This window comes from Plectrocnemia conspersa, unplaced genomic scaffold, assembly GCF_051122295.1.
Source record: "Plectrocnemia conspersa isolate PC_06_02 unplaced genomic scaffold, ASM5112229v1 ptg000006l, whole genome shotgun sequence".
Taxonomy (NCBI): Eukaryota; Metazoa; Arthropoda; class Insecta; order Trichoptera; family Polycentropodidae; genus Plectrocnemia; species Plectrocnemia conspersa.
The window spans coordinates 14,790,342-14,818,144 of NW_028277170.1; the positions used below are offsets into that span (position 1 = coordinate 14,790,342).

The 27,803-nt window shown below is 27.1% G+C and overlaps 1 protein-coding gene across 1 annotated transcript in view; it reads right to left on the minus strand.

Annotated features, from left to right (window-relative positions):
- Window positions 1-18,957: 18,957 nt before the first annotated feature.
- bma (SCY1-like protein bma) overlaps window positions 18,958-27,803 on the minus strand; it is a 229,393-nt gene continuing 220,547 nt past the window's right edge. The window contains exons 16-17 of the mRNA XM_088187622.1: window positions 23,695-23,835; window positions 18,958-20,326 (exon numbers count right to left, since the gene is read on the minus strand). Coding sequence (XP_088043748.1) covers window positions 20,303-20,326; window positions 23,695-23,835 — 165 coding nt within the window. The 3' untranslated portion in view covers window positions 18,958-20,302. The remainder of the gene's footprint in view (window positions 20,327-23,694; window positions 23,836-27,803) is intronic.

The following is a 27,803-nucleotide window of genomic DNA, read 5'->3' on the forward strand; positions in this document are numbered from 1 at the left end:
GATATATAAACATAAATTGACTTAATAAAGAAAAACCCGTATTAATTAAGTCTTTAATGACAACAAAACTTTCTTCATAAAAGTATCTTATAAGTAATGTTTTTGCTTTCGTATTTAATTAAAATATACTTGTAATTTAACTTGAATCAAATGTTTACCGTTAAGATTGATACTATTTACTCTTTTGTACTTCAAATATGGGATTTTCAATGGCGTTTATATGATATACATAAACCTAAAAATTCTATGAGTAATTAAAGTATTTAGAAGGCAATCAGTAAGTCAATTTTTATTAATAAAAGTTCTGAAATTTTTAGAATGCAATGACTTGAAAAAAATAATGCTAAATCTGATGCTGTTTCTTTGCTATAATATAATATTTAATATCCCTTCAGCGTTGTTTCGGAGAGACGAAACGCTTCATTCACATCCATTTGGTTTTAATGATTGATATATAAAATTAGGGTAAAATTCTTATGATTTTGTAACTAAGAGATAGATATTATATTTTCAGTGATATCCAAAACTTAGATAACACCAGAGTAGCATCAATAGATAAAACTATCAGCTTTTGTTTCTCTTGAGTCTTTTATGAAGGGATAAATGATCCATATCACAGAGTATTAAATGAAAGCCCCTAAATGTTTTAATAAATTATTGGTTTGCGCCAGAGCAATTAAAAAATATTCTAGAAGTGTAACTTAATCGTTTTTTTCCGTTTCATTTTGTTTTTTAATTTGTTACATAAGACGATTACTTTTATAACAATTTGGTTAATATTGTTTTTTTTTAATTTTATAAATCATCAATAAGGCGCTGAATAAATTTTGAAGACCTATAAATATTTCGACCTCTCTTTTATAATGCTCCTTTGATTTTATTCTTTTAATATTATATAAGATTTCAGAAGCTTAACACTAGAATCACGGCTCCCGTTAAATTTACGGGTTTCCGACTTGCTTTGCAAATTTTACAAAATAGTAAATATTTTTTCTGGATATTTTACGACTTTTTCTAATTGAACAAAGCAAATATATTTACTCTATTTTTATTTTCGGAAACTTCTTATTTTTAAAAATGTGGTTGCTATGTATCTATTTTTATTGGCACTCCACAGATTGACGAGTTTAGTGAACAACCCTATTGAATTTGTCCCATTAGTGAAACTTAATCATATTGTAATAATTTGTGTGAAGGAATGAAGAAAAAAATCTTCTTCTACATCATTAGAAAGTGAGTGTTCGAACGAAACCAATAAAAACTGAATTCCCGGACGGTTCGTTTCTAAATATATGTTTAGGTAGCTTATGCTTATAATAAACCACTGTATTTGCCAAAATCAGTGAGATAGGTGCTATTTTTTTTTTTTGATTTTTGTGTCTGTCTATGGCAAAAGCCCTTTCTCGTTTTCAAACTTTGACGTTATTTCTAAAGTGGACATTTAAGACGATTCTTAAGCATTTGTTCTGCAAAATAATTATTTTGTGGAAGGAGCTCGGGATATGCTGGACCATACAAGAGCTCCATATGTCATCAGCGGCCGGATGCGCCAAAATTATGTTATGGAATTGAGAGGAGGAATAGTAAAGATGCTCCGTGAGTAATACGACTGTACAGTCAGCTGTAGCTCTAGCCAGCAATTTCTTATTTATTTAATTAATTATATTTAATAAACTCTTACGGTAATTTAATTTAATAGTTACCATATAAAGATTATGACACAAATTATAACAAATGTGTAATAATATATATAATAATATTTTCACAATAATTATATATAATGTGTAACCATAATATAATTACAAGTCAATTAGTGACTAATGTGTTACGATATCAGTATTCAGAGTTTGCTAATACTTATATAAATTATTATTCAATATCGATATAACTGAAGTAAATCATATTGTATAAAAATACCAAATGACAGTAGTAATAAATTCGCTAAAAAATTGTGATATTTAATAATATGTACCAATTGTTTTTATTTCTCAAATAGCTAAGAATTATGTATTTGTGAATTTTCATGAACAATGATATTTAAATGTTTCCAGTCAGAAAATCCTTTCAAATGAATAAATTAATTATTGACTGAAATATACATTTCTATGTAACATTTTACGGCATTAAAATAGGGAGTGGCACAAAAAAGATTGGGAAACTAGTTTAAACTTTTACACAAGTATTTTTAATAAACATTATATCCTACTAAATTTTATTAGCTTTTGTGTAAATTATTCTACTTATTATTTTAATAATAAATATACTTTGTTCAAAGCAATTTTTAAAATAACTTTGATCAGACGTGACTATTATACTCTTGAAACCTTTCAATCAGCACTATTATAGTCAACGACTATCTGGGGATAACCTCGACCTCGCCTGGTTTTGATAGACGGCCCCTCAGGAGACAGACAAAGTTAGGAATGTAAATGTTCATGTGCGGTTATACATAAGCTTCTGTGTCTACGATAACAACCATTTTGTACTTAATAATACATAGTTTAGTTCTCCGGATTTGTATCGGATTACACGTCAATATTTGAATGAAGGCATCCAGATGTTCTACCATCATTGTGGCGATGTACATTTTGATGATGCACTCGCCAACCTTGACTACACGATTAGCATCCTACAAAATACTCCTGTGGACGTTTATTTATTTTATTTTTATTTTCATCTTGTCTTTTCATCATTGTCAGCCTAATGGCAAGAAGCCGATAGAGGTTAAACATCGCGACAATTAAGGTCTATGCTCGATCTTATTCGTGTGTCTTTGGTAGGCTACCTTTTTTATAAACGTTTAATAAAACATTGAAGAGTACAAATCGCTATTTTATAGTAATAAAATAAGACTAATATAAAATAAAAATAAGAGTAATTAAGAAACCTTTTACAATGTAATATAAAAAACACATAAAATAATTATTTTATGCTTAAATATAGATTTTTTTTTATAATTGTTTATTTCAAAAATATACAAAGGTATAATAACATAAAGATACAATAAATGTACAATACTGTTATCTTATATATAATTGTTCTAATCCGCTTCCGCCGTCGCTTCCGGACGCGCATAACTTTAAACGAAACATTCTCCGTTCAATTATCTACTCTGTAAATCGTATCGCTTTGTATTAACGGTGTGTAACAATACACGTAAACAAAGGAAATATATTTAATTATAATAATAAATAATAATAAAAATTAAAATTGAATTTGTTCCGATTGATTTTCGAGCCGCCGGTAATGCGTTCTGTTGTTTCGACCAATCAAAAATAAGCATTCAAATATTCAAATAGCTTCGACCAATGAAAAATAAGCATTCAAATTCAAATAGACAGTACCGTGACAACACTTTTAAATATATATTATTTAATAATAAAATTTTGCTACGCGACAATAATTTTCATTAATTCGTCATTTAACTGAATAAAAATGAAATATATACATAATGTGTTGAGGAATAGAAGAATACATTAATTAAACTATATAAACAATCATAAAATAATCGTCGTAATGAAATTTTCAAATTTTGAATTCCCGGCGACGGGCTCCGAGGCCTAAAAGTGAGTTTTTGCTTTTATAAATAATCGGATTGCAAATTAACTAGGTGTGTTATAACTATGAAAATTAAATATATACATAATGTGTTTAGGATAAGAAGAATACATTGATTAAATTAGATAAACAATCATAAAACAATCTTTGTAATGAAATCTTCAAATTTTGAAATCCCGTCGCCGGGCTCCGAGGCCGGAAAGTGAGTTTTTCTTTTATATTACATAAACATTATCATTGCTTTCCGATTTAATACACATATACGTTAGATTTTAAGAATTTTAAATTAACCAGTTATGTTTTAAACATGAATGTGTAATATATCCTTAGTATGTGAGGATTGAAAGTTAATGTCGATCAAATCGGCGCTGTCGGACAGCTTATAAATGTGTAGTTTCTTGGATGTTATCTAATAAACGACATTTTACAATGATTATAAATATGTGATTGCATACCTGGAATAATCGATAGCCAAAATATCTAAGAGTGGGTTATTTTTAATTCCGATGTGGCAAAATAGGTACAATTTTTGTTCTGAATAGCCAAATTTAAGATATTCAGTTACATCAAACTTATGTAGTATGTTCTTTATAAAAAGATAATACTTGCTGACAGTGACTTCAACGTGAGAAGATTAACTCTTTGTTTATATATACCAATTCTACGTTGTAGCCATATAGGTCATCAAATTGTTCCATCATTGCTTCTGAAAAATAATTAAAAAACAATAAGACTCCTATCAAGAGTAAACATTGAACACATTATTACTACTAATATAATCCATAAATTAAATTTAAATTTTTAATTAACAGTATAGCGTATCTTCAATTTGTTGTCGAAAAACTTTCATACAAAATGTTTCTTTTGTAACGAAGACTGATCTTAGTATAACGAAATATTTTGATCCAAATTTAAGAATGACGTTACAACTTGACACAATATTTCTCTGAATTCAGTTCATCCTTGACTTGTCATGTGACAGATGTTTTTAAAAGCGACATTACAGGTGTTTCGCTGATCCTCAAACTTTTTTTATAAAACATTATATTCACAAATTTTATTGTGTTTCATACAGTATCCTTAAAAACGGACAAAAAACGATCTGTCAACCTTATAAGAGGTTATTTTGATGCTGTAGTAATATGGTAATAAAAATAAAAAAAAATATATCATCTTCCGTACATTCAATATAACGAATTTTCAGTATACCGAAATATATTCATTAATTCTGTGAGCTTTGCTATATTAAGATTTCACTGTACAATGCTTAATTTATTATTATCTAGCTAAGTTTTAAACCTATTCATAAATGATAAACAATATTTAGATTTATCATTAAATGTCCTAATTTTAAATCTAACGTTAAATAATATAAAATGTTTTCTTCTGGAAATATTTAGTCAAGTTGTAAACCCATTTTCAAATGAATTGAAAATGTTAAGTAGTTTTTTATAGATTGAACCATTTTGACTATCACTGAAAATCCTGAATACTAATGTCTAATTTGAACCATTCAATTTTGAAATATATTTTAAAAAATTAGAACAAAGCAAAAATAAAATTTACAACCCAAAACGTTGTGGGTCCGATATTTGTACACTCGCTAGCTTCGGTACTTCACGATATTGAGTAAAATTATTATTACGTTTGTGGTTCGGATGGGTTCGTACTCATATTAAAAAACGAAAAAAGTATCTTATGTACGCAAATTTTTGTTTCGAGATAGTTTTCCTAAAAAAGTAGAATTCATCTGGTTAACCGAGAAAATTTTCCCTTGAGTTTTTTATTTATGCATTTGAAATTTACAAAGCTAAAAATACTCTCAACTCTAGATTAGAAATGGGGTTCCATTTGTGTTTTTGAAGAATGTGAAGTAGAAGTTCGAGTTGATAATGAGGCATTTTTAAAATTTTACCAATTTGTTTCTATGCATATATACTTGATTATTTTATAGTCGAAATGCAACTCCAAAACTCTATGGGGGGTGGAGTTGAAAAGGGTAGTGTTTTCGGATCAATGTGTGCCTGTGATAATTATTATTAAAGTGTATGATGTTGAATCATCAAATTCACTACTGGTTTCATACTCTAGTGACTCGTGTACGGTAATTGACAGTTCATTTTTTTATATTTACTTTGTATATATACTATGTTTTAATCAGACGTAATAATGTTCTAAATACATACAAAAAGGGATTTAACCGACCATTAATTATAAATTATTATGTGTAAAATAATTTATAATTAATAAATTTGTGTTCATCGTATGTGCATGTGTCTGCCGTGCAATTAGCCAAGATTGTGGTAACCAACCCCTTTGGAGGTGAAAACCGGCAGATATTTGCGCGTAAGTAGCACAATTTAATAAATAGTATAAATAGATTGATTAATATAATATATAAATAGTATAAGATAGAAATAATTAGTATTGTTACATAAAAAAAAATGGCCGATAGCGGCGTGAATATAGCGGGCGTAATTACGCCAGAAAACAGAATAAAAGAAATGGATGAATTAAAAACAAAATTAAATGTATTATTATCAAATGGTAATATACTATCAAAAGAAAAAAAAACCATTATAACTAATACATTTGATATTATGTATAAACATTTATTAGATGTGTTAAAAACTAATAGGGACGATGTAAATAATAAAAATGAAAATAATAACTCAATATTTGAGTTATTAAATGAAGTTAGAAAAGATGTTTATAATATAAAGGATAAACTAAATTTAAATAACAATATTATTAAAAATAAAATGCAAAAGAAACATTATTCGGAAATCGTAAAAAAAGGAAAAGATATTGCGATAATTATACCTAAAAATTTGCAAAATATAGAGCAGACAAAAAAGGATTGCAAAAATTTAATTAAACCAACAGAATTAGAAGTTGGAATACAAAATATAAGACCAATAAGCAAAGGAGGTATAATAATTACATGTGATAGTAAAGAAGATGCATCGAAAATTACGACAGATGCAGTAAAAAAACTAGGAGATAAATATAATATAAAAGTAGGAAATTTAAAGAAACCAAAAATAAAAATAATTGGAATTTCTGAAGAATTAAAATATGATCAACTAAAAAAGTGTTTAATGAAACAAAACACATGTGTAGAAGAAAACAAATGTTATTTAGAAGTAAAACATATTAAAAAAAACAAATTTAATAAGTATGATGCTATTATTGAAGTAGATGTTACGACATTTAAAAATATAATGGATGTAGGCAAATTAAATATTGAATGGGATAGGTGTAAAGTATATGAAGACATATTCATATACCGTTGTTATAACTGTTATGGTTATAATCACAAAGCCAGTGAATGTAAAAATAAAAAAAATTGTATAAAATGTGGTTCGGAAGAACATTTAATAAATCAATGCAACAAAAAAGAAAACTGTGTGAATTGCTGTAGAGCAAATAAATTACTAAATCTTAATTTGAATGTGGAACACAACTCCATGGATAGAAATTGTTCAATTTATAAAAGATACGAGCAAAATTACTATAATAAAATACAATATAATATAGTATAGCAATTAAAAAAATCAAGTTCATATGGGAAACAAGAATCAGTAACTGGGATATTAATCAATGCACAAGGTTATTTAAAACATAAAGAGGAAATAGAATTAATTACTGAAAAGGAATATCCAATATTTTTAGGGTTAACTGAAACCCATATCACAAATGACATTGAAGAATTTGAACTAAATATTGGCAATTATAATATAATTAGATGTGATTCTAATTCCAGACATACAGGAGGTGTTATACTGTATATTAGAAATGATATAAAATTCAATACTATATTTAAAAATAATCAAGATAAGACATACTGGTCTATCACAGTTAAGATTTTTATTGAAAAAATTCCCATAATATTATGTATAGCATACAGATCTCCAAATAGTAATCCGAATATATTCATAGAATTTATAAATAATATTGCAGAATGGAGTTTTGATCAAATTTTGGATACTGTTTTAATTGGAGATTGGAATTTTAATTGGAACAAATGTGAAGATTTTTACACAGCAAAATTAGAAAAAATATCAAATATATTTGGTTTAAGACAATGTGTCAAAGAAAATACAAGGACTAATAATAGATCGAGCACATTAATAGATTTAGTATTTACCAACAACAAAAAAATTTATTGTGAAGTAAAATCAACTCCAAGAATAACTGACCATTCAATTGTATATATTTATATAGAAAAACATAATGAACTTAAGTTTAAAAAAACAAAAAAAATTGATATAATTAAAAAAATTAATTTTAATAAATTAAGATTAGAATTACAAAAATGTGACTGGAATGTAGATAATATGGATGTTAATAGGATATGGAACAAAATTTATAAGAATATAGTAGATTGTAAAACAAAAAGTCAATATAATTTTAAAAAGGAATATCGTTACAACCCAAAACCGTGGTTTAATGATGATGTTAAAAATGCTATAAAGAAAAGAGATGAGTCATACAAAATTTTTCAAATATTAAAAACAGAACAAATAGAATATAGGGTCTAAATTGGGACCATTGTTGTTTGTTTTATATATAAATGATATAGTTAATAACGTAAGAAAATGTAAAGTTCATCTATTTGCGGATGACACATTGATCTATTGCATGGGTGATAACATTGAAGAAGTTGTGAGTAATTTGAATGATGAATTAGGTGTGTTAGAGATATGGTTAAAGAATAATGTACTTAAATTAAATGAGAATAAAACTAAATGTATGTTTATTAATTATAAAAATGTGTTAGATGATAGTACCAAAATAGTAATAAATAACTCTAATATAGAAATAGTGGATAATATAAAATATTTAGGAGTAATTGTTGATACAAAATTAAACTTTAAAGAACATTGTAATTACATATTAAAAAAAATTAGTAGAAAAATAGGTTTATTATCTAGATTAAGAAATATATTAAGTATAAATACAAAAAAATTAATTTACAATAGTATAATATTGCCCCATTTTAATTATTGTGCAACACTATTAAATATGTTGAATAAATTAGATAAACAAATGTTGCAAAAATTACAAAATAGGGCAATGAGAGTAATCTTAAATAAAAATAGATTAACTAATTGTAAAAGTATGATTGATAGATTAGAATGGTTGAATGTTCAAGAAATATTGAGTATGAATGTTTTAGTATTTATATATAAGTTAGAAAATAATATGTTACCACACTATTTTAATAAGTATTTAATAAGAAATAAAGATGTACATAAATATAATACTAGAAATAGAGAAAATTTAAAAATAATTAAGTATAAGAAAACGAGTACGGCTAGGGGAATTATGTACGGAGGTTTTAATTTATATAATAGTCTTCCAAGAGAAATCCGAAACAGCAAAAATATAACGGGTTTTATAAATGGAATAAAAAAACACCTTCGTACATATAGAAATAAAATATTATAATATTAAGTCTTTATTATTGTATATTTTTTCTTTCTGTTATGTATTTTTTATATATTTTTATATATGTTTACTAAATTTGTTAGATGTAAAGATTAGCTATTAAGCTAAATAAATTAATAAAATAAAATAAAAATAAATAATATATCACGAATTTCAGCTGTGGTTAGTTTTTAATAATAGCGCATTTTTGAGTGCCAAAACCATAGTAAGAAAATAATCGGGGGGTGGTTGGCTTAATCAGAAAATGCATTTCTATGTAACAAACACACATTTTGCGTTTTGTTTTTACACACATAATTAAAAATATTTATTTTTAATATATAGTAAACTTTATTACATTATTAAAGCAAGTTTAACACGAATATTCCATATAGTAAAAGTTTCCACCTAGAGTTTCTTGTGAATTAAGAATTTATCGTGAAGACAAAATTTTGCGTCTAATCCACTTGCAGTTTTGACCTCTACTCTGTGCTTAAGTTACCCGACCGCAAATTGTTTTGGGACCATTGACTTTAATAAGTCTGAAACTTGCTGCGTTTAACTTTTCCTATTAATTAGGAGATTCATATGAATGTTAGCACATTTACAGAATGAATAAACTAAAATAAGTAAACGACATATTTATAAATAAAACATAACATTTTTATTAAGGATGCCGATACGTTATTAGTAATACTAGCTAACGTGACTATTTATATATCATTCAATTTAACATATAATAAAAATACATCATTCGACATGCTCTCGAGGATTGAGATTACGATGTCACGGTTGAAGATATCTAAAGCATTCAGATCTTTAATATTATATATTGAACTGAGCGCAGAAATCGTCTGAATACCGAGAATTTATCTACTTTCATTCAGTTAGCATTTATTTTTTATATATATTTTAACAATAGTCATTTTGAATAGTAAAAATATACTTTTCATAATGTTTTTAAAGATATAGTATTATATTGAGAACCGTAAGGTATTTCAAATTGATGTTGATTAACCAATCAAAGCATATTTTGTGGCATACTCAGCTATAGCAATGAGTTTTATGTAATAATTCGTGTTTGTTATTTTAATTATAGTTTCCATTAGGAGATAAATATGTTTTTAATATTTCTGAAACATTCACATTTTGCTGAAGGTATAAAAATAATGCTTTTGCTATTTACATACACTTCTTTTATGTTTAAAATAGTAATTGAAATCTTATACTAATATGATACTTTAATTTCCAATACATATTAGTAATATTTATATAGTGTAGAGCAGTAGTGTCAAATACGTAGCCCGTAATGCGTTAGATCAGACATTTAAACTTTTTTTGCAAGGGGCCGGATCTGAAATAATGTAGACCCGGCGGGCAGAAAATCAAAATATAAGTGATTTTTCACTGTTTTTAAGATATTTGCATCAAATGCTAATTTTCAAGAACAAAAATATTAGCTAATGACAACGCTTAAATTGTTGTGCACTTTTTATAATTTGACATAGCGCGTCTTGTTGAGTTAGCAAAGGCTTTGAGAGTCGATTAAGTTTGGGAAGCACTAGGTGAAGCCAAAGATTTTTCGAAATCATTTGCTTTGTTATTATATTGGTTATTGATGTTACATACAATGTGCTCTAAGACTAAAAAATCATAAGCAATAATCACGGTAATATAAATTTCTAAAACTTATTGCTACCACTAAGCAATGTAAAAATATACTTTAAAAAATATTTTTTTGGTTCATAAAGAAGCAATAATAATGGTTTCATTTATAAAAAGTTAAACGGGAAATACTTATGCGTCATTACTAGGGCGTTTATTAAAAGATTTTCTTTTATTATGAAACTTCAACAATTGTAAACAATAGAAATGGTTATGACCAAGTATTTTGTATTTAATATGTCTGTATGCTTTTTTAAACATAAATATTTTTAAAATATTTTTTTATAAAAATATAACGCAGAGAGGGAATTCTTACCTGACCAGTTTTTCTATGAAGTTTATGTTTGCCGTAAATCGTTTGCACTTGGTCCTATTTTGGACACATCGGTAGCTAGTAGCTACGCATTACATGTCGGAAGCTGGATGGTAGTCACAAGGTATCGACGTTGTGGAGGGCTCTAGTAACCGATCTCAGCAGCGAAGCGTGGTGCTTTGCTCTCTCATCCGCGAGGAGTGGGCTCTCCTACGTGCTCATATTGCTAGTAATTGCCTCAGAGGAATTAGTTGTTTCTGAAACCGAAGCATTACATATCCATGGTCATCCGTTAATTCAGTCTACAACCATTCTGTATTGAGAAGCAATAACTTTTTATACGACACATAGAGTGGCACTTATTTCGAAGAGAGATACCTGTTATTTGCTTTCGGGACAGAATCTTTTCAGGTAATAGTTCTCGACTTCATTAACGCCGTGAAATTGCTAAGTTTCAGAAATTCGGCATGTATAATAGAGACAATGATAACCATATTTATATATTTATTTAAATTACACAGTACCATCGTGAATTAATAGGTTACCTCAAGGACATGATAAAAAAAGAAACAAATATTATATAATTTTTTTACCTCTCTTTATCTGTAATTTGCATCTAGCGAAGACACTAGGCACACTTTATATTAAACTGAATTGGCTCGTGGGGGGAGAAGCTCACTAGCTATTTCCCGTAGTCTAGCTAGTGTGCTATTTTCAAATCTTGTTGCAAGATCCATTTGTTGTGCATGTTTTAATCTTCTAATACGGTTCCTAAGTTTGCAAGTCGATTAGGATGATTTGAGTCAATTGATATATTATATTTCCTCCTTATTTTAGAGAGAACTACTTATTATTTTAGGCAAGCCAAAGTCTCATTAATATTATTTAAATCTCTGTGAGAATTAACTTCGCCATGGTAACGTATTTTCAGCAACTGCCGCTCTCGTCCTTGACCCCTCCATACATAGATGCGCTTGCGGTGGGTCAGGATTAATGACATTGACTACTTGTCCATTTGCAGGTGCTGCGTCATTTGTGTTTGTGCTAATGCAATTGTTTAATTATGTGGTAATTGGGTCGGTGATAATGTTATGTGATTTTATCGCTCGTATAGACTCTAAAACTGGAATTCAGACTTTGATATCATGCTGCTGTCGTTGCGATATTCTTGTGGATTCATATTTCCAGTGGTTCGCATTTTGCACGAACAAATGGATTTTTAACATTAAATACATTGTGCTGTTAAAGTAAATTTCATGGTCTTCATTGAATCTATGTTCGGCTAGAGCAGAGTTACCGTTAAACTTTTCCACCGCATTTTTGTGTTATGCTTCGATGCGTTTATTCGATTGTTCCGATTCGTTTCTTCCGATCTTTTCTGAGACACCTCGAATGTATGGCAGGAGTGCGTGTCCTCTGTATAGTTTTTCGGGTTTTTCGGTTTTCTTCTCTGTCGTTTGTAGAAATATTTTTTTAATACCATTTGTCTAAAGCGCGACTTTTTATATCAATATATAATATTATACATATGTCTCTTTCTATATATTGTTTCGAATTATTTTATTTTTAACGTCTAGTTCTATTATTTGTAGCATATTTATTGATCTCATTTTTCACAGTTTTTGTGTCATTCACTTATAGTATTAATAACATCATTGGCACTCATATATCAGGTATACAGTATTATTTTTATTATTGTTTTTTTTAATGTTGAATATATTTATATTATCAAGATTTGTATTTGTTCATATGAATATATATATATATATATATATATATATATATATATATATATATATATATATATATATATATATATATATATATATATATATATATATATATATATATATATATATGTTTATTGAATTTTTTAGGTATATTTTCTTATATACATAAAACTCATGATTTTTTATTAGATTACCCGAATCTTACTTGGTTTTCCTAATGGACAGAAAGTGCGCCACTAAATATAATAATGCTATTTAAAAAAACAAGTAACCTGCTTCAGTCTTTTGTCAGTAATGTACATATATGTACATACATATAAAATTAAACTTATCCTTAAAAATCCGTGAATTTATTCTTCGCTATACTCATAAATTAAATCGCTCGAGCGTACTGTTTACCTTGTATAATGCGCAGTATTCTCGAATATCTCTTGTTTATCAAATAATGAATCAGCTCTCTTATGATATAGAAAATTCAAAAGAGATTTCTTAGATACCTTTATATTATAAAATTTCTTGGTTTTTATTTGAAATATTTTTATTTTTATTTTTTTCAATGAAAATGTCACTTAAAAGTTTATTTTTCAGTCAAGTTTTTCGTGGTAACGTTGAATTTAGTTTAATATTATTTTTTTTCTACAAAGGGCGTTTAAATTTAAAATAGAAAATAAACAAATAGGAACGATGATTCAGCAACTATTACTTGAAAGCCAGACAGTGAGCTGTTAAAGAACGAGCCGTGCAATAAAGATTGAAAAAAAATCTAAGAACGAGAGCCTTGAAGAAGGTCGTAGAAGAATATAAATGCCTTGAAATGTAAATGCTGTAGCAGTTGAATGATAAAAAAGAACTTGGTTACGTTTCTTTGATCGTACTGTATAAAAAAACCATATAAAAATCTTGAAGCATTTGGCAAAACTGAAATTAAACAAAAAGATATTTTTTTAAATTCTCAGCAGAAAAATGGTAGACAAATGCGTACCTGGAAAAGTACTAATTTAACCCTCTGCACTCCAAAAGTTTTCAGTAAATTTAATACAAAGTAAAAAACCTAGGTTTATTATATAAAAATTAGTTTATATTAGGATGACAATTTAATGTGTATATTGAAAATTTATTTGCCATATAATTTATTAAAATAAAGTCAAATGTAATACTTTTTTAATCAATCCATTGAAAGTTCTACAATAATACATCGCCTCTAGGGATTCCAATCCCGGGATCCCGAATCCCGGGATCCCGGGATCCTGAACGATTTTCAATACCCGATGAGTCCCGGGATTATAAAACATAATCCCGAATTTTTTGGATTGGTTGATTTATCAAGCACAATCGAATTATTATTGACAACATCGTTATATTTCGTGTACAAACTTGCGCGAGTTGCACGTGTCATCTGTGAATCTTTGAGGCTGTGAGTCTAAACGTGCTTTTTCAGCAGCAGGCTGCTTAGGAACCAAAATCAGATCAAGGCTAAATGATAAAACACTTGATACTTTGATGTTACTTCGTGAGTTTTATTCAAAATAATGTTTTCAATTAATTGTCTATGAATGTACATACTATGTACATACATTGTCAAAAGTTTATTTTTTTCTTCTCAAATAAATATATAAGACTTCCTTTTTTATTTTTATTATATTATTTTCTATTTTAAGTCCAAGACTAAAATTATACGTACTTTGTACATTGTACGTTATAAAAAACAGATGTAAAAATATATTGTATTATTCATTTTAAATTATTTTTATCGATAAAATAACATGAAAATTATCCCGGGACTGGTCCCGGGATCCCGGGATCGACTAATTGCAATACCGAAATCCCGGGATCAAAATTTTGGCCCGGGATTGGAATCCCTAATCGCCTCTCATCGCTTACTATTTTCGTTCTTAATTCTGATCATTATCTCTTATTCAATATTTATACCAAAATAAGTATATTTAAATTGATTTTCTAAGCCTATATTAAAATAATATAAATACGAAATATAAAAAATACTAGACTGAACAATCGCCACCGAAGGCAACAATTACGGATCAGATTATCCTGGGGACAGATCCCAACGTCATCTAGTAATAGCCAAATGAGGTTATCGTTCTCAGGAAGTTGCTCCTGGCCCGTGGATGCAGCTCTATAGGCAGCAATCTCGGCGAAGCAGGCCATGAATGTGGGTGTAGCTCAAATTATTATAATTTGTTTTGATTATTTTCTTCTTATCAGCTAAATTTTGCTTTTAAATCATTTTAAGATATAATTCCGCTAATATAAAATATGGATTTACAAATGTCATATGTGATGGAGTATCCCTTCTTAAATGCATCAATATCATATATCCTTTCAAACAGAATTCCTAAATGCCAAGTATCATACCGAATGGGATTAGATTTAATAAAACCTTAAATTTTAGACGCTATCGATGTAGGTATTGGCGTACCTACTTTAACACAGATATATTTTTGTCTTGCACTTTCGGCTTCTACAGTTTCACCGCGCGTTGAAACTCTTGAAAGTCAATTATTTGATAGATTAAAAGCAAGTCGATTATTTGCGATTATTAGTCGATTGAACTAATTATTAATGATAAAATAATGCATCTGATGTGTGAAGAAACTATTGATTGATCTATATAACAGAAAGTTAATTGTGTAGCGACTCCTATGCATCAGACACGAATCTGAGGTTCCGCCATGACGTTTATTGATGTTTCTAGTTTTTTTGTTTGTTTGATTATTGAAGATTGTTAAATTAAAGTTAGGGTTGGAGTGGATTTGAGGTAATGGGTGAGGATGGGATTGGTAGTTAGCGGGTTAGGATAGCTTGTGAGCGTTTGAGTTTGCGGGGGATGGTGCTTGGGTCTAGGTCCGCTAAGTGCTGTAAGTGAGGTCACCTTCGACCTCGGACTACCTCTTCAATCTAAGAATATCTTCGCTGAACGGACTCCTTTGATCTCGAACTTACGCTCTGCTTATTGTACGAGTAATCACCTCCAAGAAACACGTTCATGGACAAGCACTGACGCCTTCGAGAAGCAGACATTCATGAGAGTCACTGAGTCAATTAATGCAATCGAATACATCAAAGCTACTACCCAGACCAAAAGGCTTCAATTGTTTTTTTAATATTTTTTTTTGTAAATTTCCATAAATATATGACTTGAAATTTTTTTTTTAATATTTTCTTTTAAATGTAATTAATTATATCTTAAAATATGTATATTTTTAATAAAAATTTTCTGTAAATATAATTTCTATGTATATAAATTTATATATATTATAAGTATGTATTTTTTATAACTATATAGCAAAAATATATTATTCATTTTTAATTGCACTTTTAAATAATATATCAAACGTGTAACATTTTAATCGACTTCTGCTAAGCTCACCAAAGTATGCCTAGGTGCGCTGCAATTTCCCGATAATAACCGTTATTGGAGTGCAGGTAGAAACAAAAACAACACACACTCGTATTTTCGTGCGTGTATACGACTTTATTATTGTGACTCGGCTCTATCATGCGCGAATGTATGTGCTTAAAAATTGGAAAATGTGAGGTTCACTGATATATAGCTTGGCTAAAAACTGTTTAAGGGTCTACAAATTTACATTTTTATTAAATGTCGGTGTTCAGTGTTGACTGCGGCAAATACGTCAATAATTAGATAGCACAGTATTGGTATAGAAGTTGGGTATACTTGTACATGTTTTTTTTATATCTCTGCATATTTATGGTCGTGTTGTATTGAATACCATTTTGTGAGTAGTAATGTACTGCTGTAAAATTGTCGTTATTTATTATTGTCCGTTGGAAGCATAGTATTCACGCCGGAATTTTTTATTTATAAAGTATATATGAAAAAATTTTATCAGGAACTTTATCGGGAAAAAAAAATAAAACACAAATATATATGTATATTGACAATAATATTTATTTATTGAATTCATTTATAATGATCAACATATATTAGCATATCAGATATGCATACAGACGATATATATATATATATATATATATATATATATATATATATATATATATATATATATATATATATATATATTGGCAAATATATAGTGCCGATAACATGCAATTAAACAATTTGAAATGTGACACCGAGAATAAATTGACATTAATAATATGTTTAGTATGTATTATCAAGTATTCGTTCTATTTAGCAATAAAAGTTATTTACGCTATTGTATTCATTATTTATCAATGACAACAAAATTTTATTTTTATTTCATTAACAAATAATAAATACGTGAATTATATTATTATGTGATAGGATTTTTAAAACACACAGATAAATTCATTTGAAGTAAGCTAAATTAAATATGTATATTATATATTATTATAATAACAACATATTTTTAGAGAAATTATGACCACTACGTTTTATTAACTAATGTATTTAAGTTTGGTGATTATTTCAATTGAATCATCTAACTTGGATTTGACTTGGGGAAATGCTATTTATTAACATCGACATTTAATTTATAGAGTGAAGACATTATTTGAATACACAGAGAATAATACATTGAACATATATATTTATTTCTATGACGATATCAATAACATATTTTTGCTGTTGAAATAACATTTTTATAATTATTATCACTAACAACGTATGTTTTTTTTATTTCTTAAGAATAGTAATTTATACATATAAGTATTAATTTAAGATCAAAACAGACGCTAAATTTGGTTCGCAAACAAATATTAGTCATATATCATTTATATTTAAATGTTAATATTCAACTTTGATTTTTTTGGTAATAGATCTGTGACATAAATAATTAATGTGATGAGTGTTTAATTATGTAATATATTTTTAATATAATTAACATACATATTTTTTTTAAATATATGTGTATATTTAAATATAACATCTCACTTCTCAGAAATTATCTATTACGAACTCACGAGTAGAATCGCGGGCGTAAATAATCAGTAATTTTTAATGTACATATATAATAAATATATAATTTTCTTTTAAAAAAATACACATATTCATATGATTATTTTTTACATAATTTCATAGACTAATCAAAATTGTAGATTATAGAAAAATATGGGATTTATAGAGGGAAAATAAAAAAAGGTTTAAACATTTTATGCAAGTAATAGTAAATTTTGACACAAGAGATATTAACAATATTAGTATAATTTACACTTTTTAAGAAGTAAGGAAATTTTCAATATAGTAAATTTTTATATGAAACCAACTTCAACGTTAATCTTTTTCTGTGCATCTTTCAGTTAATAAACGTATATAATAATATTTTTTTATATACTTGGTAAAATAACTTTAATTCGTATTTTTGATTGAATAAACGGATTTTCATAATTTTTGAATACATGGACGGTTACAATTTACTGAATTCAGTCGATTTTTTAATAAAATTAACTATTATTTATATAATTTATGCAAATAAATAATAATATTGATCGACTTTCCATGTTGTTTTTTTTATGTACGTATTTTCGGTGTTTTTAATTTTGCAGAATAAAGTGTCATATGTAATGTGATATGGACTTTTCATTATAAATTTAATGTATATTTAAGTTTTGCGATTGTCATTTATTAATTGTATATTGAAGAGTTTATAATATGAAAATATATGTATTTGTGTATAAAAATTAAATAAATCATGAACTAAGTAATCACACAATCATTCAATCCAGTTACACAAAGACGTTACAATAGAAGAAACATCGTTCAATTTTAAAAGTGAGTAAAGATTTAAAATTATGTTTATATGAAATATGAATATTTTCATTGTAAAAATATATTTTTAACATGCATGACTGTTGATGACAATGCTCCAAATTCAAATTATGCATCTACGTGATGTATACCTAAATATGTATATACATGGAAAATATGTGTTTCTTTCATGATTATTTAATACTGAAACTTTACTTACTAAAACATCAATTACACTATTTTATTTATTTTGCTCTGAAAGTAAGTAAGTAACATGTTAATAAATTCTTGGCACGTACATATTTTATTTTGATTTTTTTTATGTTAAAATTATTAACATTGCAAATAATTCAGGCAAAATATAATATAAGAAATTAATTTTTATTCACTAAGACTAAATAATAATTAATTATATTAAACCATTAACTTATTTTTGATATAATATAAATTTTAACCAATAAAATAATAAAATATATCATAAATTATCATAAAAAGTATACGTAACAAAATTGAATATAATTAAAATACTGCAAATTGAAAAATAATACTGACAGCTTATAAATTGTAACAAAGTTTGTTGTGCAATGTGATAACTTTGTTAAATTAAAATGTGTATATGTTACAATATTTTAGCATAATTGATTATTTTAATGTAATTGACGTTTTAGCGCATATTTATTATTAACGATATATAGTCAATGATGAGTGAGTCATAGAGTTTTTTTAATTTATCATATACGATTACAAATCTCAGTCAAAAGGTAGAAGAAACTCTGATGACATCATTCAATCAATTTAATTTTTTCACCATAATGTCATTAAAACTAATTTCACTACAATCACAGACAGACACATATAACATGTTAATTTTAAAAGATCAGTTTTTCAAAGATATATCCTATCTAAATAATTTTAATTATCCACATGATTGATTCAATGATTAAACTATATTATCAATGAAGTGAAGATTGTCAATGAATATAGTCCAAGGCGATAATAGTAAGGAGATGAAGATCACACAAGCAAGCACCAAAATTAACTTGAAAATGTTTAATTTATAATAATTATTATTATTATAAATATATATAAAACTAATTGCTTTCAAATTAACAAAACGCACGATTAGCCCACATGTTTGATTTCTCACATCTTATATTATTATTTCCCTGTGATTTCCCAGAATTTAGTTAAAGCAAGTTTATAATTATATACTCAAAGCAAGGGTTAATCATATGTTTGCCAAAATAGAAAGCTAGTTTAACAAAATAAATAAAATAAACAAATATAACAAGCTACATTCATGTCGAAAGTTAAAGCAATCGTTTAACTGAGCGATGTTGTATATTTTTGAAATTCTAATCTTGTGATGAAACTCGTGTAAAGAATCCATTTGGTCCCAACGATTCTGTCTAAATTGTATTTATCTTTTAATCGTGTGTATGTCTCATCCTCAGTCAGCTCAACCCTTAATGAACGTAACTATATAAATATATAATAAATAGATAAATTGATGTGTTAAAGTATGTGTGTTGATGTATTTTTTTATATGCTTCTCAATGTTTTAAAATTATAATTATGTATAGTTTAAATACATGCTTATATCATTTATGATGTTGTTACACTTTGTAATCATATTTTTTTAGATGAACACATTTCCATTAATATTTTTACAATCGAAAAAAATTGAAATTTCATACATTGGCATTCCATTAATTGTTTCGAAAATTTTATCGTGATTTAGGAATATATATAAACGATTACAAGAATACTTATAATAATAAATTAAATGTGTATAAATGCATCTTCCTAGTATATCCATACAATATTTGGAGAATTAGGGAGTTACAATATAGAATAATGACGATGAATGTTTAAATCAACATCCCATGATTTTTAACGACCGGAAAACAGCTGATACTGAAAATGCAAACAAATTAGTTAGATCTTCTTTTTGTACGTCTATAATTTAAAATTTTCTATCAAAATACTAAAAAAATATTTTACTACATCCCATTCTAAAAAAAATAAATGCAAAATTAACACTGTAAAATTATAATAAGCTAATGTGTATCTATTTTTCCCATTAGAAACAAGCAATCCCTCTAAAAAAACATATTATTTATTAAAAATATCATCCCCTTGACTGGTCGCACGTGTTTACTGTTATTTATTTAATTTAAAATATACATTTGTGTAAATAATATTAAAGGTTCTCATATTTAGTATTTAATGGATGTGTTTGTATAGTAATGAAATTATTGAAGTAAATTACAAATAAACAAAATTTGTATCTTTTGGTATATAATGTGCACGACCAATCTAGGCTCATTTTACCTATTTAATTCGATCACTTATAAAAAATAACAATATCTTATCAAGTAACTCAGAATTAAATACTTACTATTGCTTTAAGAACTTAAATTAGGTACAACTGAGTCAAATATATTTTTAAAATACAGTTACAAATATGTTTAAAATGTAGAATTTATATAATATAAGATTATATTAAAAAAATAATTTTTACTCTCTCGCCATTCTGGTTTGAGCACTTATGATACTGCTAATGTATTTTTATATGATACATATTTTTTTTATTTAGGAGCAAGTACATTTTCCGATAATATCACAAGCGTCGAAAAAGGGGGAAAATTTGCATCGCACTATACAGATAAGATGGTAGGGAGCCATTGTCAAAGCCTCATAATTTTACAACATTATGTTAAAAAAATTATAATATGTACTATGTTTTATTTTATATTTAGAGTGAGAATCTCGGCTCGGTTAATTTTTCTTAATTTACTATTGATTATGCAGCTGAGAATTTAGGACCAGAATAATCTATTATAGTTAATTACCATAAAATATTTAGACGATTAGAGCACCACAACAATACCACATTTGCACATCTGTACCATAATATTACATTATGAATTACATATAATACGATAAAATACAATAGGACATTATTTGTCTTAAAATTTTGAAAAAACAAGATATTGCTTCACTGGTTTTAATACAATAAATCATCGTTAATAAGTATTTAATTATGTGCATAATATAAGTAATATATGTATATAAATAATATATTCTTACATATACCATGTTTTGTAAATATATAAACAAATTAGATTGACTTTAAACACTATTTTTATTTAAGCAATTTGAGCATTCTAAATTTTTTCAATCGACTAAAGTTTAGTCTTAAAGCAATAGATAGTTATTTATCTTAAATTTATAATGCATACGAATTTATATTAATAAACAGTTCACATAAAATATAACAAGCTTTACAAATTATACATACATAGATTAAATAAAAGTTTACATTTATTTCAATTCAAATAATGTGTATTTTTATTGCATCATTCTGTTCAATATAAATAATTATTACTTTAGTGATAAAAAGCAAGAACTATATAAGCGATCGAATTTAATGGCTAGGTTGTGTATATACAGAGTGGCTTAAAAATAAATAATTTTTAAAAGGTTATATCTCATCAATCATTAATTCAAAAAATAAATTTGATTTAAAAACTATTACTAAAAAAAAACCTTAGACTTGTATCACATGAACAATTAATGCTATTGTTAAAAAAATACTTAATAATCCTTTTTTACCGATATTAATATTATACGAAATATATTATAAAATAGCTAAGTGAGTAAAATAATGTTAACACAAATAGTCCATAGTCAAATTTATACTAAACAGTAAAAAATACTATTAGGAGAAGATGGACTTCTTTAGCTAAAAGGTATAGGTTGCAAATAAATAAAAGTCCTGGCTGTAGAAAATGCTAAGAACGAGGGTAGAGCTACTTAAAACATAGTTTCTTAACCGGTGGTCCGCGGACCACTGGTGGTCCGCGAAGACTTTTTGAATAAAATTAATTTCACTCATTTTACAATTGATTTTGTAATAAAATTAATTTTACATCTGTATTGCATTCGCTTGTATTTGCATAGGGCTATTTAGAAATCGTCTTATTGAAGATAGTTTTATTTTTATTATTTCGATAAACATGGATTTTTAAATTATATTTCTTGTTACTGACTGTTTTAATATACTTAAATATGGTTATATCAGCATACTGTGTTGCAAAATTAATTGTTTTGAATAAAAAATCAATTATATAAATATTTTATATTTTATTCCAATGTTGATGGTCCGCCAAATATTTTTTTAATATTTTGGTGGTCCTTGGATGTAGAAAGGTTAAGAAACTATGACTTAGAACATAGTTTCTTAATCTTTTTACATCTACAAACAACCAAAAAGATCAAAACATGTTTTGTGCACCATTAACATTAAAATAAAATAATAAATACTTATATAATTGATTTTTTTATTCAAAACAATTAATTTTGCAACACAGTATGCTGATATAACCATATTTAAGTATATTAAACCAGTCAGTAACAAGAAATATAATTTAAAAATCCATAAAATACAGCATAAAATTCGATCATAAAAATCTTCGCGGACCACCAGTGGTCCGCGGACCACCGGTTAAGAAACTATGACTTAGAAGACGTCACCATGGCAAGACCATCGCTGCCGATAAATATACTTAAAAGTTCACAATAAAACACGATTTATGTGTGTTTGTAATATTTGAAGTGTGATACGAGTATACACACACACTCACCCGAATTTTTCGAATCAATAAAATATAAATAAACATTAAAAAGTGTTTTTTTTTTCAATAAAAAAACATTGATTTCGGGATAACCTAATAAATTTCAATAGTAAAAATAAAAAAAATATTTGTGTATTTGGAATATATTTTTTTTTTAGTTTTACAATATATGAAATTGAGTTTATATTATTTCTTTGTATTTTAAAATACGAGTTTTTGGAACAAATTATGTTCATAAACCTAGGTTCCACTGTATATGATAAAAATATGTCGAATGAGCGAATGAGGAATATTTATTATTTTTTGAAGCATTAACAGTTCTTGAGATAGCTTAAAAGTGTACTTTAATAATATAATGCTTTAATCTATTGATATATAATAGAATGAACAATAAATGAAATATAAGCACTTAAAAAGTGTTAAGTTTCCTTGGGCCACTATGTATACACAATGTGACACATAATAGCATATTTATATGATATATAAAAAAGTATAAGTCGATAATTACATTTAGTTGTTAAATGTGATATTTAGCGAGGGGCATTTCCGGACAGCAGACACGGGCGGGGGAAACACCCGGCTGCTGACCGCCGTGGTCCATTGTTGGCTCTGTACAGATCTGGAGGAGGCCGTGAGGTGCCTTACCATGCCGGTGCCCAACTGCTGGAGCAAGCTCGAACCTTGGGAGCCGCCCAATTGCGTGGAGGGCCGACGCGAACGGATCGACTGCATTGAGGAAGACAGCAGAAACGGCACGCTCGACGACGTGTTAGGCATCGATCCGCCCTAAAACAGGCAAACAGTTAGAGACTCGTATAAATAACTAACCTGGTCTGGTAATTCTCGTCAATCCGGCGGAAGTTTGGAAGTAATTGAACCCATGTGCAGAAAAATGGTGTAAGCCTGAAAAAGCTGATTAGAGGTTTAAGATACAAGCGTGTTACGATTATATTAGCAAAGTAAACCTTAACAGCATATACAATATATAAACATGAAACGATACGAAGAATTTCCATAAATTCGCGCTCTCATAAATTTGTATGAGGTTCAAATAGTTTAGGTTTTGTGCCAAAAACCTGATGAGTAACAAAGATTCGACGCTTAAATTAAACTATGCTATACGTTATTCTTTTTTAATTTCATAAAACTTTTGCGATTATGAATTAATTATTCTAGATTATGATATGAGGCATTAAAAATATTAGAGGCGGACTCATTGAATTGTAATATATTTATTTATTTTGCAAATACAAAGACAATTTCGACCCGCAACGCGCGATCTCTCAAGGTTCCACAACTCAATACATACGCGTTTAACTGTCTCTTTAATTAAATATCTTAAAACATAAGTAATCCCTGATATTTTAAATACCTCATATATACGAGAGATATTCGGAAAGTATATTATAAGTAGAACGCTTCTTAATTAATTTATTTTAACATAGTTACTATGGATCTTAATGCATTTATAATAAATAATTATTGCTCATCTATCGAATGAATTGCCTTTTGCTCCCTTCGTGCTGCTATAAATTGACTAAATCATTTTTCCTCTTCATAACGCTATTGTCATAATCATATAAATCACACAGAAGAATCGGATCCTGGCAGGACATTAGCAAATTTAAGCAGTAAAATGGTTTTCAGGAACAATGTTGCTGTGCCTGAAAGTTAATAAACGCACACGCGAACCATATCGAAAACAGCGGTGTTTTTGACCATGTATAAAAATATATAAAATATACATTCCGAATATCCCTTGTAGTGCATATTTTATAAATAAACTTAGTTTTGGTCTCTAGATTTGTTAAAGGATTTTTTTTGTTATATTTTTATTAAATGGATAATTGTTGTAAGTATTTTTTTGTATTAGATGTACGAGGGTTGTTTACAAAGTTTGGAATTTGCCTGAATTTTTTTACATGATATTTAAACTTATTCATAATTAATTCTATATATTTAAAAGGAATCCCTATTATGCACTTTTCACTAAGAAAAACAAGCTTTTTAAGACCCTATTTTAAGAAGTTTTGTGAAATAATTTTTATCCACACATTTATCGCTTTACTTCGTCAAGAGACTGAAAATGCTTGTCATGTATTTCTTCGATTATACGGTTATCAATAGGGATTAAGTCATGCGAATAAGGATGATGGTATTAATTCTAATCGCAGAATTACCAAAACATCATTAATTATACGAGGGACGACACATGTTCACTTTATGAATATTCATGCAGAATCTCATATACTTTTCTGGAACTGATGCTCACCTCATTATTCCGATTGGTCACACAGCTATAATCCACAGCAGCTTTGTTCTCTTCATTAACTGCTGCTGTGTTAGGTCGACCATCGCTCACATCGTCTTTGTGGCTCGTGCTACCGACTTTTATATTCTCGATCCACTTGTAAACAGACTTTTTAGAATCTGAAGACTCACCAAAAACACTCTTCAAACGCTGTATATAATTTTGAGGCTGGGAGCCCTCCTACCATAAGAAGAAAATAATTGCTTCCATGGCTTTAAATTTATCATAATTTGCATGAGTACATCTAGTAAATGACTGGAGCAAACTAAATGACAAATAACCCGATTCAACATTAAGCATGTCATGGTTTGCATGCGCATATAATCTGTCTGCGCATGCTGATTAATAGCACAAAATTCCTAGAACTTTGTAAAATCCCTCGTATGTACAGTCATTAATGGGTCTTTAATGTCTGTTCGTATCATTAAACAAATACAAATACATTTAACATCAAATGTGGAAAACAGTGATGAATAGCATGATGACATAGGTCGGATAGTAAATGATTTTTGTTGTTAATTGACTGCCCAAATAATGCAATAGTTTGATCATTTGCGACCATAATACATTTGTATGATATTAATTTCAATATTTTTTTGAATTCACAAACGACAAAAAAACGCAAAATATATTCCATATTACTAAAATAATATAAAAAAAACTGTGTTTTATGCAAATCTGGACATTTATTTTACTTGCACTTTCGAAATTTTCCACATGCATCATTATTGAGCTTTGTCTTCAAATTAAAAATATTAAAACCCACGAGGTTCTATTTTTACATCACAAGTAATTAAATTTAAATATTTTAATTTCAAAAAGTAATTATGAGTTAATTGACATATTCATTAAATAGAATTATAACTGAAACATATATTATATTATATATATTTTTTATTAAAAAACTACAATTTTTATTTAGTGATAAATGTTATGCTATTTACACTTTAAATGTATTAAATGATAGTAAAGTCAAAAATACAAAATTTAAACACTATATAACAATGAAATTTTACTGTGAAGTAAGGTAGTTTTAAGCCTCTAATATGCTTAATTAATACCCGTGTAGCTAAAATATTTATTTTCCCATACGAGAAGCATTCTATTCTTACAGCTTAATCCCAATAAAAATGTATGTACATTTTAAAACCTATTGCTATTAAATTTGGAAACAGTGTCTTACTTTGTAAGCTATGAAAAAATAATAAATCATACTTTGCGACTTATAAATTATTTTTAAGATATTCTAAAGTACTAAGTAAAATTATTTTAGTCAACCTATTAAAATAGAAAAGATTTAATTTGACGTAAACTACGTATAAAATAAATTATTTTGCGTATTGGTGTCGTTTGGACTTTACATAATAATATTAAAATTACTATCTCAAAATAGTAACAAAACGAGATTTGTTACTTTTTAACAAAATTTTTGTTAAATTGTGGAAAAATTAGCAATGTTCGTGAAACTGGTTTTAATTCATTTTTAAAAATTTGTATTATATAATACAAATAGTAAATTTTAATATTTTTTAGTAATGTAAAAGATAAATCGATTTCTTTGCTTTTTACAAAAATTAAATATGTATAAATACTAAGACAAAGACATGTTAACTGAAATTTTTGTCGAAAATTAGTTGAAATAAATATAAAACTCAATAAAGAAATCACGGTCGTACTGCTTTAACTTAATTATTTATTTTTAATTATTGAAAACAGAAAATATAATATGTATTGATAAAATACTGATTTATATAGGAGCTATTTGTGAATTACAATTATTTATTGCTATCACATAAGAGTTAAGATTTAAAAAATAGATTTTTTATATAAATAATATATATAAATATATAAAAATAGACTATGTCAGTAAACATGTATTTGACTTGAGCATAATATATTTCTCCATTAGTTGATTTTAAAAGCAGATCAATTTATTAATATTTATATTTTTTTCATGCAAATATTCGTGATTTTCATTGTAACTGAATTTTTATATTTTAAATATTCATTCTTCCGAATCCAATGTTTACTCGTGGTACTTTGGCATTCTTTATAAATGGTTAACAAAGCGTCATATAATAATAACTCATCAAATCAAATAAATTAAAACAATAAAAAAGCATTTTTAGAGCGCAACATATTATTCAATCAACTGTGTGATTTAAGCAAATATATAAAGCAATTTTCATAGTCAGTATCGAGTGAAATAATAAAAGCTCATGTTACAAAATAAATCCTTATTGGTTATAACAACTGGCCAAGTAATGGTGTTAATTATAATAACACTTTTTACAACATAATATATATTATTACGTTAAACACGCACACACACTCATTTATTCATTATATGATTGAATTAATTTCGTTATAATTCTTAAAATACAACACTTATAAACAGTACTCACGATCATGCTCCGTGCAAGCTGCATATATATTATAAATG